The sequence below is a fragment of the Clarias gariepinus genome, unplaced genomic scaffold (assembly GCF_024256425.1).
Source record: "Clarias gariepinus isolate MV-2021 ecotype Netherlands unplaced genomic scaffold, CGAR_prim_01v2 scaffold_30, whole genome shotgun sequence".
Classification (NCBI taxonomy): Eukaryota; Metazoa; Chordata; class Actinopteri; order Siluriformes; family Clariidae; genus Clarias; species Clarias gariepinus.
In genome coordinates this window covers 798,252-812,181 of record NW_026520997.1, presented here as the reverse complement: position 1 = coordinate 812,181, position 13,930 = coordinate 798,252, and the positions used below count along the sequence as shown (strand labels likewise).

The 13,930-nt window shown below is 43.4% G+C and overlaps 1 protein-coding gene across 2 annotated transcripts; it reads right to left on the bottom strand.

The window, feature by feature from the left end:
• Nucleotides 1–2,225: 2,225 nt before the first annotated feature.
• ppox (protoporphyrinogen oxidase) lies at nucleotides 2,226–13,261 on the bottom strand. 2 transcript variants are annotated; one of them, XM_053490654.1, is made up of 13 exons: nucleotides 13,123–13,261; nucleotides 11,372–11,468; nucleotides 11,146–11,280; nucleotides 9,145–9,260; nucleotides 8,760–8,892; nucleotides 8,113–8,257; nucleotides 7,193–7,386; nucleotides 6,104–6,167; nucleotides 5,897–6,015; nucleotides 5,530–5,643; nucleotides 4,272–4,421; nucleotides 2,730–2,772; nucleotides 2,226–2,524 (listed from the first exon to the last, which is right to left on the bottom strand). In XM_053490654.1, exons 2-13 carry the CDS (start codon nucleotides 11,456–11,458, stop codon nucleotides 2,391–2,393), a joined length of 1,434 nt encoding a protein of 477 aa, XP_053346629.1. In that variant the 5' UTR covers nucleotides 11,459–11,468; nucleotides 13,123–13,261; the 3' UTR covers nucleotides 2,226–2,390. The 2 variants fall into 2 exon arrangements, with proteins under 2 accessions (XP_053346629.1, XP_053346628.1); XM_053490653.1 differs by lacking the exon at nucleotides 13,123–13,261 and adding an exon at nucleotides 12,471–13,106.
• Between the last annotated feature and the right edge of the window lie 669 nt (nucleotides 13,262–13,930).

The following is a 13,930-nucleotide window of genomic DNA, read 5'->3' as shown; positions in this document are numbered from 1 at the left end:
ATGTACATGAATGTCTAAACATTACAAAAAAAAAAGTTAATTTTATATAATAGCTCCACCTTAAAGGAGAGTACTAAAAGTCCTCAACAGCTCGTTCGTAAGTCCAGTTTGTTTACAGGTTCAACAAATATTGTCTAGGCACTAAGACAGTAACAATCTTTTTGTATATTACAAAAAAGAATTAGAGATGTCTGCCATCTTTTCACCTCACTCCATTCTCTTAATTATTTACACAGGATGCACGCTGCATGCACAATTTTCACACACAAGTAAAAAATTTTTTTTTAAATATTTGCTTATCTTGCGGAACACTCGCAAACCGAGTTACTCGCAATCTGAGGTTTCACCATACTTGTTTTAAATTGTAGGTCACGGGCATTTGTGTGAGTATTTCACTGCATATCATACGGTGTATGGTTGCATATGTGACAAATTAAATTGAAATGTAAAATTCAAATGTTATGTTTAATGTAATTTAGTTCAGTGTTATTTGTACAGGTCGAGTTATGAATTTCTGCAGAAACAAACGGACTACGGTCCTAACAACATTCATAGAAGCGAACAAATCATGGGAGTAGCTCATGTGTATTGTCCATGACACAGCACTAACATATACCAATATTTACAATTATATACCATAATTTCAGTGTGTAAGTGAATGTATAAAATGTCTAAAGTCCGGTATATTGTGTGCGCGCGCAGGAGAAATTTGTCGGCCTCACCGGTTTCAGTGAATCAGTCTGAGAGCACGATGATAGAAAATACCTGTCCTGTAAAACTGTCCTAAACTTAATTTGCAGTCTAAGTTTAGGCAACATCCTTGTGTGTGTTAGTCGTCCTACACAATAACCCGCCTCCTCCTCGTCTCTGTCTCTAGTGATTATCTCTTTTACTGTGAGATTAATTTTCTTCGCATGTTTACGGTTTCTGGCCACATGATGGCAGTGTTGGGGTTTAGTCAAGCGTATCGGTATGCCTTTTATTGTATATTTGTGTCAAAGATGTACATGACTCACTTTGTCCCAAACTTATGAACAAATCCTACTTATGAACATGTTCCTGGCATGGATCTTCCCCTCTTTCCCACTCTCATTGATCACTCAGGTTTGTTGACGGTGAGGTGATGGTTTGCTTTACATCTCAGTTTCCCCTCATGTTTGTGTTTCCTTCTGGCTCCTCCCTTTTAGTTATGATGTCATAGTTAGTCCTGCCGGAGTCTCTGCTTGCACTCTACACTAAATATACATTCACATTATACATTGTGTGACTGTGACTAGACCTAACTGCCATGTCTCCATTTCTTCTGCTCTCTGTTCCTCTACCTATCTCTCTGTCAAGCTATACATGTCGCTCCTGAGCTGCCAGTGATCCAGACCCCCTCTGCCCTCTGGACCTGTCTGACCCATCCTGGAGTCCTGCTTCTGGTTGGAGATCTCATCACATGGATGCCCCCGTGTGGTCTGCCTGGAATGCGTGAGGTGACTGGGGTTGGTTCCACTTTTCCATGAAGGTGGTCCTGTCCTCGACTGATGCAGACAGCTGTTCTCTGAGGACCTGTGACATCAGTCGCTCAATAGTTCAGGACTGGAATTTCTCACAGTCTAGCTGAGCCTCCAGGAACAAACTGGACTTTAATCTTACACGTCTCCTCTTATACTGAACTTCCAGTCTCGCATATTATTATGCACATTAATCCCTGCTATCTGTTTTCACCCAGATGAGGATGGGTTCCCTGTTGAGTCTGGTTCCTCTCAAGGTTTCTTCCTATTACCATCTCAGGGAGTTTTTCATTGCCACTTGTCATCAGGGACAATCTTATCATTTTGATTCATACACATTCACATTTCATATAAACCTAATTCTTTTGATTGTGTAAAGCTGCTTTGTGATGATGTAAATTGTTAAAAGCGCTATACAAATAAAATTGAATTGAATTGAAATGGATCTCGTTCGTACGTCGGGGACTATCTGTGTAATTATGCTTGTCGCAAATCAGCTTTATAGAATCAATCAACTAATAAAAAATTATAAAATGTAAAAAAAAGTTTAATAATACTGACAAATGAATGATAATTCTAACCCTAAACCCCATTCCTGAAGCCTAGCCGCTATTAATCCCATCCTAGAACTCTAAACTCTAATCCTTTCATCTGTTTGAACCCAATCACACATGGTCACCATTCTCAGTTATAATTAATGACAAATTCAGAAATAAACTACATATATTCCTCAAGTATAAAGCTTTATTAAAAAGGTTACTTTTGTAAATGGACTGACTGATTGGTCACGCTGGTCAGACATAAAACCTCAACATTTATCATTAAATGTAAATCTCAGAGCAGCTTCTGTAGTGTTACAGCAATACGGTTTATTTATCAGCTTATTACACTTTAGATTTTTCCCACAATCCCCTCTGCAGCTCTCCGGCTGCTAAATATGACGTCAATAACAGAGACGCCGTCGAATGAGGCTCCGGCCAGCGTGAGTGGAAGAGCGTGGTCGCTGATATACTGCCTCATCAGCTCTGAAACCACAAACACCAGCATGATTATTATCCTTATCATTATTGCTATTATTGTTATTATTATAATTAATAATAATAATAATAATAAATTTGAGTATGTTGGAGATATGTGCATCGGGTTTATACAGGTGATGTGTGTGTGATGTTAGGCGTGTCTGTAACGTGTGTTATTGATGATGTAATAAAACATAATAAATCATCTCACCCAGTCTTTTCCAGTGTCCCAGATGGTACTGTGGAATGCAGTTCTGAAAACACACACACACACACACATATATATATAATTGAACAAGAAAAACTTCACATCAAAAGCTGAAAGCCTGACAAAAGCGAATTCTCTCAGCGGGGAGACGAGGCTGAAGCAGGACGAACTCACACACTGTAACACACTGACTCATGTTCCACTTTAAATCCTCTCTGTGATGCAGCTTCCTGAACATCTACATCAAGCACACACACACACACACACACACACACTGGAACGCCTTCGCCGTGCTCTCACTACTGTTCCTGTGTAGGCTTGACTCGCTCAGCGCTCATACTGTACGTTACTGCAATAAAGGTTTTACTTCCTGTCGTCGCCTCCACTACAGCGGCTCTTAACCTTATAAATTTTACACAGTTAACAGATCTGAGGGCTACGGAGAAATACATGCCAAACAAACCTAATCTGTAATAAATTTATCATCAGTTACATTTTTTATTCCAATTAAGTGATTAATGACTAATCATTACCGTCTCTAGCAGGTTCACACACTCGTCCTCTCACCAGTCTCTCATTACTGTCTCTCTTAAAGTTAATAAGACAAATCTTGCAGTGTGTTGCGTTAGCAAGAAAAATGCAAAGTAGCGTAAAACTTCTGTCCGGGAGCGGAGCACTAACTCTGTTTACTCTTCATGCAGAAGATGTAAAAACTTAAACACCTCAGTGATTACACACATGAGACTCAGCAGCGAGACAGGTGAGACGGCTGTGACGAGAGGTGAGACGGCTTTGACGTGAGGCGAGCATGGGACCACAGTGATGAGGAGAGGTGATGCGGTGATGAATAACGCCAAAACACAATGTTTATGATGAAGGTTTAATAGGCCGTAATTATTTGGCCTGACTGTTGATTTACTCAACAGGGAGACGAGATGAGATTGAATCAGACAATAAGCCACTGACTCATCGTCCAATTAAAAGTCTCCATGGAGAGCGTCTCTCGGAGCTGAGAGTGATCGAGGACAGAGGAATGATAAACACACTGAGTGGAAACGTGCTGCAGTGTTTAATTAAAGACACCGAGGACGGTTACGATCAGTCGACTTAAAGAGGCAGTGTGTGATTGTTATAGAGATATTACAACACTACATCACTGCATGACTGTCATGCAACAGATCTGGCGTGTGTGGTCAGTTTATGAGCAGCAGGGGGTGTTACACCTTACACACCGCTGCTTTAAAGCTGAGAGCAGAAAATGTTCTTAGGATAAAAAGATAATTGTGTCACATGAGTGCACAATCCTCAGTCATCTGCTGCTCTTTACACGAGCCGAGTGACGGGACTGAGGAGAGAACTGACTACCAGCGAGGGACTTAAGGACACCTGGTGGCAGGAACAGGAACTACACGTCATATTTCTACTAAAATCATATAAACATTACATTCTCCACATCCATGCATGAACATGTGCAAGTAGAACTGTGTGTGTGTGTGTGTGTGTGTGTGTGTGTGAGAGAGACAGGAGCAGCAGGCTCATGCTCACCTGCAGTACAGAAGTTTTACTCCACACGGGTGATGATGTAACGTTGAGGTGCGAGCTCATGGCCTGGACCGCTTGATCCAACAGCGCCTGACCTTTCACCTCAGCTGGACGACCTAATGTCTCTTCAAACCAAGCACCTCCCATCATCACCTCAAAACACACACACACACACACACACAGGTTAACGTCATCAGCGTCATATATGTCCAATAAAAGCTTTAAAGGGCGGGGTTTTGGAACTGAACAGAGTGAAAGACACGCCCACTCAGATCTGACCTCACGTTTATAAACACACCCTCATGTTTACGGACACACCCATTTTATCAATTAGGAGCTCAAAGCCACACCCTTATTGTTTAGTGCCCTAATTTATACAGTATGGACTCTGGGACAGGGACAGACCCCAAAGACACGCCCACTTATTTCTGCCCTAAACTCCATATAAGGACAATAAAAAGCTGTGAGTTAAAAAGATGAGCGTGTTCCTGCTGTACCGCGGGACTCTGACACGGGGAGGACAAAACGCTGGACACGTCCCTCTTTCATTAATAATGATTTACGAGCAGGACAGGTGAATTATTTAAAGGTTCCGTGCTCTGTGGAGGACTGAAGAGTATTTTCATCCTGTTCAAAATGTTCTTAATGGAGAGAGTGTGTGTGTGTGTGTGTTTGTGTGTGTGGAGGAGGGGGGGGGGGGGTGTGTGAGAGAGAGGTGGGGGGAGGGGCTTTTATACAACACAATGCACATAACATTTTCTCTTGTTAATAAAGTATGTGTGTGTGTGTGTGTGTGTGTGTGTGTGTGTGTGTGTGTGTGTGCTTTGTGTTTCGGCTTCCCCTGTTGCTCATCCCATCAGAGCTTACAAAACACACACACACACAGACACACACACACACTATGAACCCTAACAGCCACTTTCTTGTGGCGCGACTCTGAGTTACTGACTGAGCTACATTTATAATAAAGGGGAAATAAAAACATGGAATTGTGTGTGTATCTGTGTGTGCGTGAGTGAGAGACAGCAAGGAAGAGAGAGAGAGTGTGTGTGTGTGTGTGTGTGTGTGTGTGTGTGTGTGTGTGTGTGTGTGTGTGTTCCTGTTTTCCGGATGCCTGTAGCAAATCAATACCTTTTATAACAGTTTATATAACAGTTACAAAAACACACAGAGGGTACTGGGGTCACGCTGAGGTCTCTGGTGTGTGTGTGTGTGTGTGTGTGTGTGTGTGTGTGTGTGTGTGTGTGTGTGTGTGTCTCACTGTCAGTCTGGTTGTGGGTTCTCCTCTCCGGTCGTGTTGAGGATACGGAACCGAGTCGTACACGACCCCTAACAGACTTCTGTTCTCTGAGGATGGAATCAGGTGTCCAAAACCCTAAAACACACACACACACACACACACACACACACACACACACACACCTTCATGTTGTTGTTTATACTCTGTCTCTCCTCTTCTGTTTTCTCTCTCACCACATCACTCTTTTTTTTTTAGTTCTTCCTCCCTCCCTTTCTTTCTCTTACTCAGTTTTCTCAGTGTATACATATATGTGTGTGTGTGTGTATGTATGTGTGTGTGTGTGTATGTATGTGTGTGTGTGTGTATGTATGTGTGTGTGTGTACCGACCTTTACAGGTAACACGAATCCCTCGTACTCCAGGTTCACGAGCCCGACACTCACAGTGTTTATCTCACGCAGCTGATGTGACAGTGATTTGGCAGCAGGGGGCAGTACTGAGGCCAACGCTGCGCGCACACACACACACACACACACACACACAGTTACACTTATGAACACACTCATTCCTGCGCCTGTGTGTGTGTGTGTGTGTACCTGAGGCAGGTAGAGCAGAGATCACATGATCAGCTTTGACAGTTGCTCCGTCCTCCAGTTTAATCTAAACAATGATGAAGAGAGCACGCTGTCAGTCACACGTCTCACACACACACACACACACACACACGTCTCACACACACACACGTCTCACACACACACACACACACGTCTCACACACACACACACACACACACACGTCTCACACACACACACGTCTCACACACACACACGTCTCACACACACACACACACACACACGTCTCACACACACACACGTCTCACACACACACACGTCTCACACACACACGTCTCACACACACACACACACACACACACGTCTCACACACACACACACACACACACGTCTCACACACACACACACGTCTCACACACACACACGTCTCACACACACACACGTCTCACACACACACGTCTCACACACACACGTCTCACACACACACACGTCTCACACACACACACGTCTCACACACACACACACGTCTCACACACACACACACGTCTCACACACACACACACACGTCTCACACACACACACACACGTCTCACACACACACACACACACGTCTCACACACACACACACACACGTCTCACACACACACACACACACGTCTCACACACACACACACACGTCTCACACACACACACACACACGTCTCACACACACACACACACACGTCTCACACACACACACACACACGTCTCACACACACACACACACACACGTCTCACACACACACACACACACGTCTCACACACACACACACACGTCTCACACACACACACACACACGTCTCACACACACGTCACACACACACGTCACACACACACACGTCACACACACACGTCACACACACACACACGTCTCACACACACACACGTCTCACACACACACACACGTCTCACACACACACACGTCTCACACACACACACACGTCTCACACACACACACACGTCTCACACACACACACACGTCTCACACACACACACACGTCTCACACACACACACACACACACACGAGTGTGTATTAAGTGACTTTCCTGATCACGGTTTAAGCTCACTCTCACCTCCCAGCCGCCCGCAGTGTAGCTGAGGGACCTGACGGGGGCGCTGTGACGGATCTCCACTCGCTCGTGACTCGTCAGCGCCTCCTGCAGGGCTTCGGGGAGTGTCTGCATCCCCTCCCTCAGTGAAAACTGCGCCCAGGACTCCGCCTTCGCCCGCTGTACCAGCGCCGACGTGCCCTCTGTGCCCGCCTTCTCTACAGCACGGGGGTCAGTGGGGCAAAGGTCATTACAGTTCAACCTCCCGAACCCGTTTATACACTCCTCCATTTAATCAATCACACACTCCAGATGTTATTTACATTACACACAGCTCCATCAGTGTCCAAACTCAACTCATTTCTATAATAATTACATACTCAAACTATTCCACTTCCTTACACACACACATACACACACGCGCACACACACACACACACACACTATATACTGTCCGCTCCTCCTTAATTGTCTGCTTCCTCTCTCACTTTCCTCTATTCTTTCTTCATTTATTCTTTATTTATACTCTCGTAGTCACACCTCCCGTCCTCCCCTCTCCTCCCCTCCCTTCCTAATTTATCCTTCCTTCTCTACGTCCTTACACACGTACTCACTTCCTCACACTGTATTCATCCCTTATTTATTCTTCATTACTGTCCTACTTCTTCCTTCCCTTCTTACATTTCTTTACATCCATCTTCCCATTGGATCATCTTTAGTCTTTCCTATTTACTCCCCCACTCATGTCCAGTCTTTAACGCTCTACACTCATTAAGAGCCACAACTTTAGTCTATTAGATTATTTATATACATAATAAAATTTTAATTTATTCATAATCACAATAAAACAGCACGTCACAGGGTCCTGGCACTTTCATTCATCGCTGGGTTTAGACTGTATTAATGTGATGAATTATTAATGAGGTCATTATAATAAACATTACCGCGGGAGAGGAGCATGCCCAGCAGGACCGAACCCCACGCCTGCTCGGCTCTGTGGAGCGGCGGGAAACACGAGCGCACGCTCAGCCGTCTGCTGTCTCCCGCAAACACGCCGCGGCACAGACAGTCGATCGCTATGTCTGCTAACTGCACACACACACACACACACACACATACACAAACACACACACACAGAGAACCGATGTCAGATTACATTACACTCCTCTCTGGTGACTATTTTCCCCATGAATTCCCCATAAACCTAATTCTCAGGATCATCACAGCCCTATTTTGGGGGTGTGGCTACATACAGTATGTGTGTGATGTCACTAGAGTCATCACCTCTCTGGACCAATCGTCTTGCAGGATTGAGGATGACAGCGTGGTGCTAGATCAGCTAGCTACAGACGGAATACTAGTGATGAAGAGATAGTGGTTGCCATGGTAACGATGAACCCCATTCTGACTGATCTGCCTCCCGTTGGATAAATCAATCAGACACTGAGCGTTTGGGACGTTTCCTCATTTGCCTACTCATGTATATGTATGATTCCTGGCTATGAGGCTAAAGGTGTAGAGACGCCCCTCAGCCGCTGTGAGAACATCTACACGTGTTATAACGCGACACAGAGTGCTCTTTAGGGCTGACCTCAGAGCCGAACCTCCTGGAAAAGAAGGAGTGCATGGACTCGTCCTCCTCCTTCCCCTTCCTCACCAGGACCTCCTTCAGCACGCTGAGGATGATGGGACGCGTAAACGGAGGGACAGTCTTCACCACTCCACTGAGGAGAAAGAGAGAGAATAAATGAGAAGATAAGAGAAAATAATAGAGAAAGAGAGAGAATAAAAAAGCAAGGATAAGAGAGAGAAGGAGAAAAGGAATTAAAAAAAAAGAGAGAGAGAGAATGTCAGAATAGGAGACCAAGAATCTTATCATGCTGTCTTCCATAATATATACAGTGTGTGTGTGTGTGTGTGTGTGTGTGTGTGTGTGTGTGTGTAGGTGTGTGTGTAGGTGTGCAGTCAGAAGGAACCTGAAGCTGGAGGGCATTTGGTGTAACTCCCCCTTCACGTAGAGGAAACGGTTCTTGGAGGCCACGTGATGGTGAGGAACCGGCAGGATCTCATCCTCCAGACCCAAATCAGACAGCTGCAGGAGACATGGCAGAACCAGTGACCACACACACACTCTAACACACACACACGCGCAAGTGGACATTATAACTGGAGTTTAAAAGTGAAGTGGAATGTGTCTGAGGCCCCCTAGTGGCAGACATGTTATATTTTGGAGCGGTGTTCACCTGAGGCTTGCCAATCCTTATACATTCCTGTTTATGATAAATAAGTTTTAATATAAAGGGTAGCTGGTGATGACGTAAGGGTGTGGCTAGTGGCGTCCAACACGGACCTGAGACCCTGACTGTGATTCCAGTCCACTTCATCAGTGAGGACATCATGAATGGACGGCTGTGGAGAGGTGTGTAGGAAGGTGAGTTGTGTTGTGAACTCTAACACACCCTCAGCGGTGTGCGGCTCACTCCGACGGGTATCTGTAACTCACTGCACTCATGTTACAGCGGAACAGCATGATGTCATTAACAGTGCTGTGAATCAGAGATAGCCTGGACACGCCTACACATTTTTAGGTTCTGTGATACTGTAGATATATTTTTTATTTTAGCAGCACTAAGCCATACTGTATATCTTCAATTCAATTCAATTTTATCTGTATAGCGCTTTTAGCAATTTTCATTGCGGCAAAGCAGCTTTACACAATCAAAAGAATTATTTAAGTTTGTATGAAATGTGAATTTGTATGAATCAAAATGGTCAGTTTATCTCAAGCAGATATATTTATGGTTAAACTAGTTAAAGTATTTATTAAACACTGAAATGCTATAACTTGTGTTGTTGATGTGTGTATTGTACAAGGCCATATTTTGTAAATACATGTTTGTTTTTCTTGGACATCCACAACAGGTTACATTCCAGTCCAGTAGGTGGCGGTAACGCACAAACTCCTAAAAAACTGTACCAGGGTACAGCGGTACCTCAGCGTACGAGTTTAATCCGTCCTGGAGGCGAAATTTTGTATCGTAAAGCGCATTGTCCCATAGGGAATAATGTAAATACAGATAATCCGTAACAGCCTCCCAGAAATATTACCAGTATTACCAGTTCAACACTACTGAACATATTTTTGCATCTAAAAACATAACAAAACATTTAAAAAAGATGTATATATTTAAATGTGTAAAATATAAATTAAATAGTCATTAAGCCTTACCTAATCTTAATTTATGATTATGGCGCTGTATCTTTACTAAATCTTGCACAAAAAAACAAAAACAAACAAAAACCTTCGCTCGGCTTTCCACTGACGCAAACAAGTTTTAAACGGCTCCTGGACATATGCGTATCTCAGCCGGCGTTCGGTCAGGTCCAGTCCGGCCATCTGCTGACAATGCTTCGAGCTGAATTTCTCGCAAAATTCCAGTTCTTAAAGCGAATGTTGGTGAAGCGAGTACTTTGTGAAAGCGGTTTGTATTTTCTGAAAAAGCTTTTTCTGGAATATTTGTGAGAATTTTGTCAACATTTACCCTTTTAATGTTAACGTTTCTAAGATTATCTAAACAATCTAAAAAGTGTGAATCGAAAAACTGACACGTCGAGTTAACGGATCGAATCGACCTACAAAACACAGATTAGTCTGTCTAATAATAATAATAATAATAATAATAACAATAATATACCTCCATGCAGCTATATATATTCATAATAAGATGAATCATTTAAGCACCGTGATCTCAGATGTGTGTGTGTGTGTGTGTTGAACCTGGATCTACTGTAATGTGCATATTATAAAGCAGAACACTAAGACCTTCACATCAACCTGCACTAGTGTTAGACCCCCTGCTGTAGGGAATTAATCAACATGCTTCTGACCAATCAGAGCGCAGGATTCAGCTTTCAAATAACTTTCGGACATCACACACACACACACACACACACACACACACACACACAAGCAATACCATGTTGAGTGTGTTCCTTCCCACCACTCCGGCTGGACGCAGTCCTCTCGGACCGTGTTCAAACACCGCTCCATCCTCCCTACGTGTGGTGTTTACCCACCCTCCAAACCTTCCCTTCGCCTCCAACAGCACCACCTACAGGAAAACACAGTCAATAACACACCATGAGTGTAACACTACTACTAATACCACCACTACTACTACTAATAATAATAATGATGTTCACCTTGGAGACATTGGAGCTCTTGCTGAGGTAATAGCAGGCTGACAGACCGCCGATCCCGCCTCCAAGGACAGCCACACTCTTCTGCATTCACACACACCTGCACACACACACACACACACACAACTTCATCCTCAACACATGGCATGAGACAATACTTGGCAGCCAACAGAGTTCATATACACACACTCATATATAAATAAATGTAATGTTAGTACAGTACATGCCATCGACAGTTAAAGACTTTGTAGAAATAGTTAAAAATAAGTTAATAATAATCTGCTGTAATATAATCAGTGATATAATCTTTAATGTAATCAGTGATACTATTATTATTATTATTATTATTATGATTATTATTATTAGAGGTTGAAGCCCACGTCCATGTCTGTGTGTCTCTCTGTACAGCAGAACTCTCTGTCTAACTTATTAATACAAAGAAATCCCATTCTGTAAGGTTGAGTATCTCACGCCTTGTTTACACTAAGTTGTCCTTCTTTGGTGCTCAGACAAATACACTCCCTGTTCGGTAATCGGAGAGTGAATCACAGATGAGAAATGGAAAAAGTAGATCAAAGGATAAAGATGAAGTTTTGTCTTAAAACCACTCCAGCGTGTTAAAATTCACTTATACCACTTCAGCGCTGTTATTTCAGCCAAAGTAAAAATATGAACTAATCCCAGTCAAAATATTCACTTTATCTTTTCTAATCAATATCTATTGGTGCAGGTGTTTGTTTACATTGAGACAGTAGCGCATTAGTAGATTATTTTACAGTAGATTATTAAATCCCACACATAACTGTTCATAACATCACTTTTACTCCACATTTAGATTCACTGATGGTGCAGATTAAACTACAGGCAGAGATCTAAGGACTGCAGGAGATTCAGTAAAGTCTAGACAGACAGTTTTACATCATGCTGCGACATAATCTCACTGGACAGACGGACAGACGGACAGACAGGAATGTCTCTGAGACTGGTTTCAGGTCCTCTGATGTATGAAACATAACGATATCACACAGAGAGAGAGAGAGAGAGAGAGAGTTCTGAGAGAGAGAGAGATGATCTTTCTGTATTAAAGTGGTTAATAACTGACCTGGTGATCTCAGTTGTGTAAATGTAAAAAACTCCAGGCTGGAACAAAGAGATCAACTTCACACGTGGTGTTAATAAACCAGAGGATCAGTACTGAGTGTGTGTGTGTGTGTGTGTGTGTGTGTACCATCCCCTGTTGGAGCTTTAATAAAGACCACTGACTAGTGTGTGTGTGTGTGTGTGTGTGTGTGTGTGAGGGTGGAGTGTATGATAAGGAAGCAGCTCTGTCTTTATCAGACTGAACACACTGAGTAACAAAAGGACGAGTCCACAGTTAAGAAATGAACACAAACACACACACACACTTCGTGCACGCGCGGTTACTACAGAAACCCTGACAGATCTGAGAGTGTGTTTATTTCTGCTCACACACACACCTGCACCACTGTCACAGCTGCTGTTAGAGGAAATGAATGAACACCTAATCAGTGAGTAACTGGTGTGTGTGTGTGTGTGTGTGTGTGTAACATTGTGTCCTGTCAGTGTCACTTGGAGTGTTTGTAAAGAACCAGGAAGCACGCGCCTGATTTCACTTTCATCTTCCTCTCTCTGAACATTTCCACACATTTCTGTTCATTTAAACACACCTTCAGGTTTCACGCGCTTAATAATCCTTTAATCTAACAGAATCAATAAACCTGACTCACACTTACTTCTAAACCCCAACGCTTCAAGGGCGGCGTCTCAAACCGTAACACAGCGCACTCCGTCTCAGGCCCCAAGTGCACTATATAGGGAACGGCTCGTGCTGTCTCGCGCGTTACTTTAAGTGCGCGTGGGTTAGGGGAAGGAGTGATTTAGGATTCGGCTGAACAGGAACAAAAAAAAAAAAAAAACCTTTTTTTTTCTCCGGCTTGTGTTTGAGCAGTAAATGCGCTTCAGCGCCACCTGTCGGTTCGGATAAAACACGACGAAACTATTATTTATTTTTAATTCGCAGGAAATCTAACATATGATCCAAAGAACACAGGCAGGGAGTATAAAGGGAGCAGAAGGTAACAAAGACACAGAAGACTGAGAAAAAATAAATAAATAAATAAAGAGTGTAAAGGGGCGATGACATGGTGTAGTGTAGTGATCTCTGTGGTCACTGAGGCCTCGCGTCTCCAGGTTCTGGGTTCGATTCCTACCTTGGGTCTGTGTGTGTGGAGTTTGCGTGTTCTCCTTGTGCTTGGTGGGTTTCCTCCAGGTACTCTGGTTTCCTTCCACAGTCCGAAGACCTGCAGATTAGGATAACTGGCATTCCCCAATTTCCTGTAGTGTGTGTGTGTGTGTGTGTGTGTCCTGTGATGAAGTGGCACCCTGTCCAGGGTATACCCCGCCTCATGCCCTAAGCCCCCTGTGATCAGCTCCAGGTCCCCTCTGTGAGAGTGTGTGAGTGTGAAACACTGGACAGAAGCACCAGAAGTAGAAAAATTAAAATCATTCCATATGACTCACATACGTGTAAAATTCTAACAG

Excerpts from the sequence above, each read along its gene's own strand:
- ppox (XM_053490654.1), bottom strand. The coding sequence starts at position 11,458 with ATGCAGAAGAGTGTGGCTGTCCTTGGAGGCGGGATCGGCGGTCTGTCA. Across the intron at positions 11,281-11,371 it reads AGAGCTCCAATGTCTCCAAG|GTGGTGCTGTTGGAGGCGAA; the intron begins GTGAACATCATT and ends GTTTTCCTGTAG. Across the intron at positions 5,644-5,896 it reads GATTCGTGTTACCTGTAAAG|GGTTTTGGACACCTGATTCC; the intron begins GTCGGTACACAC and ends TGTGTGTTTTAG.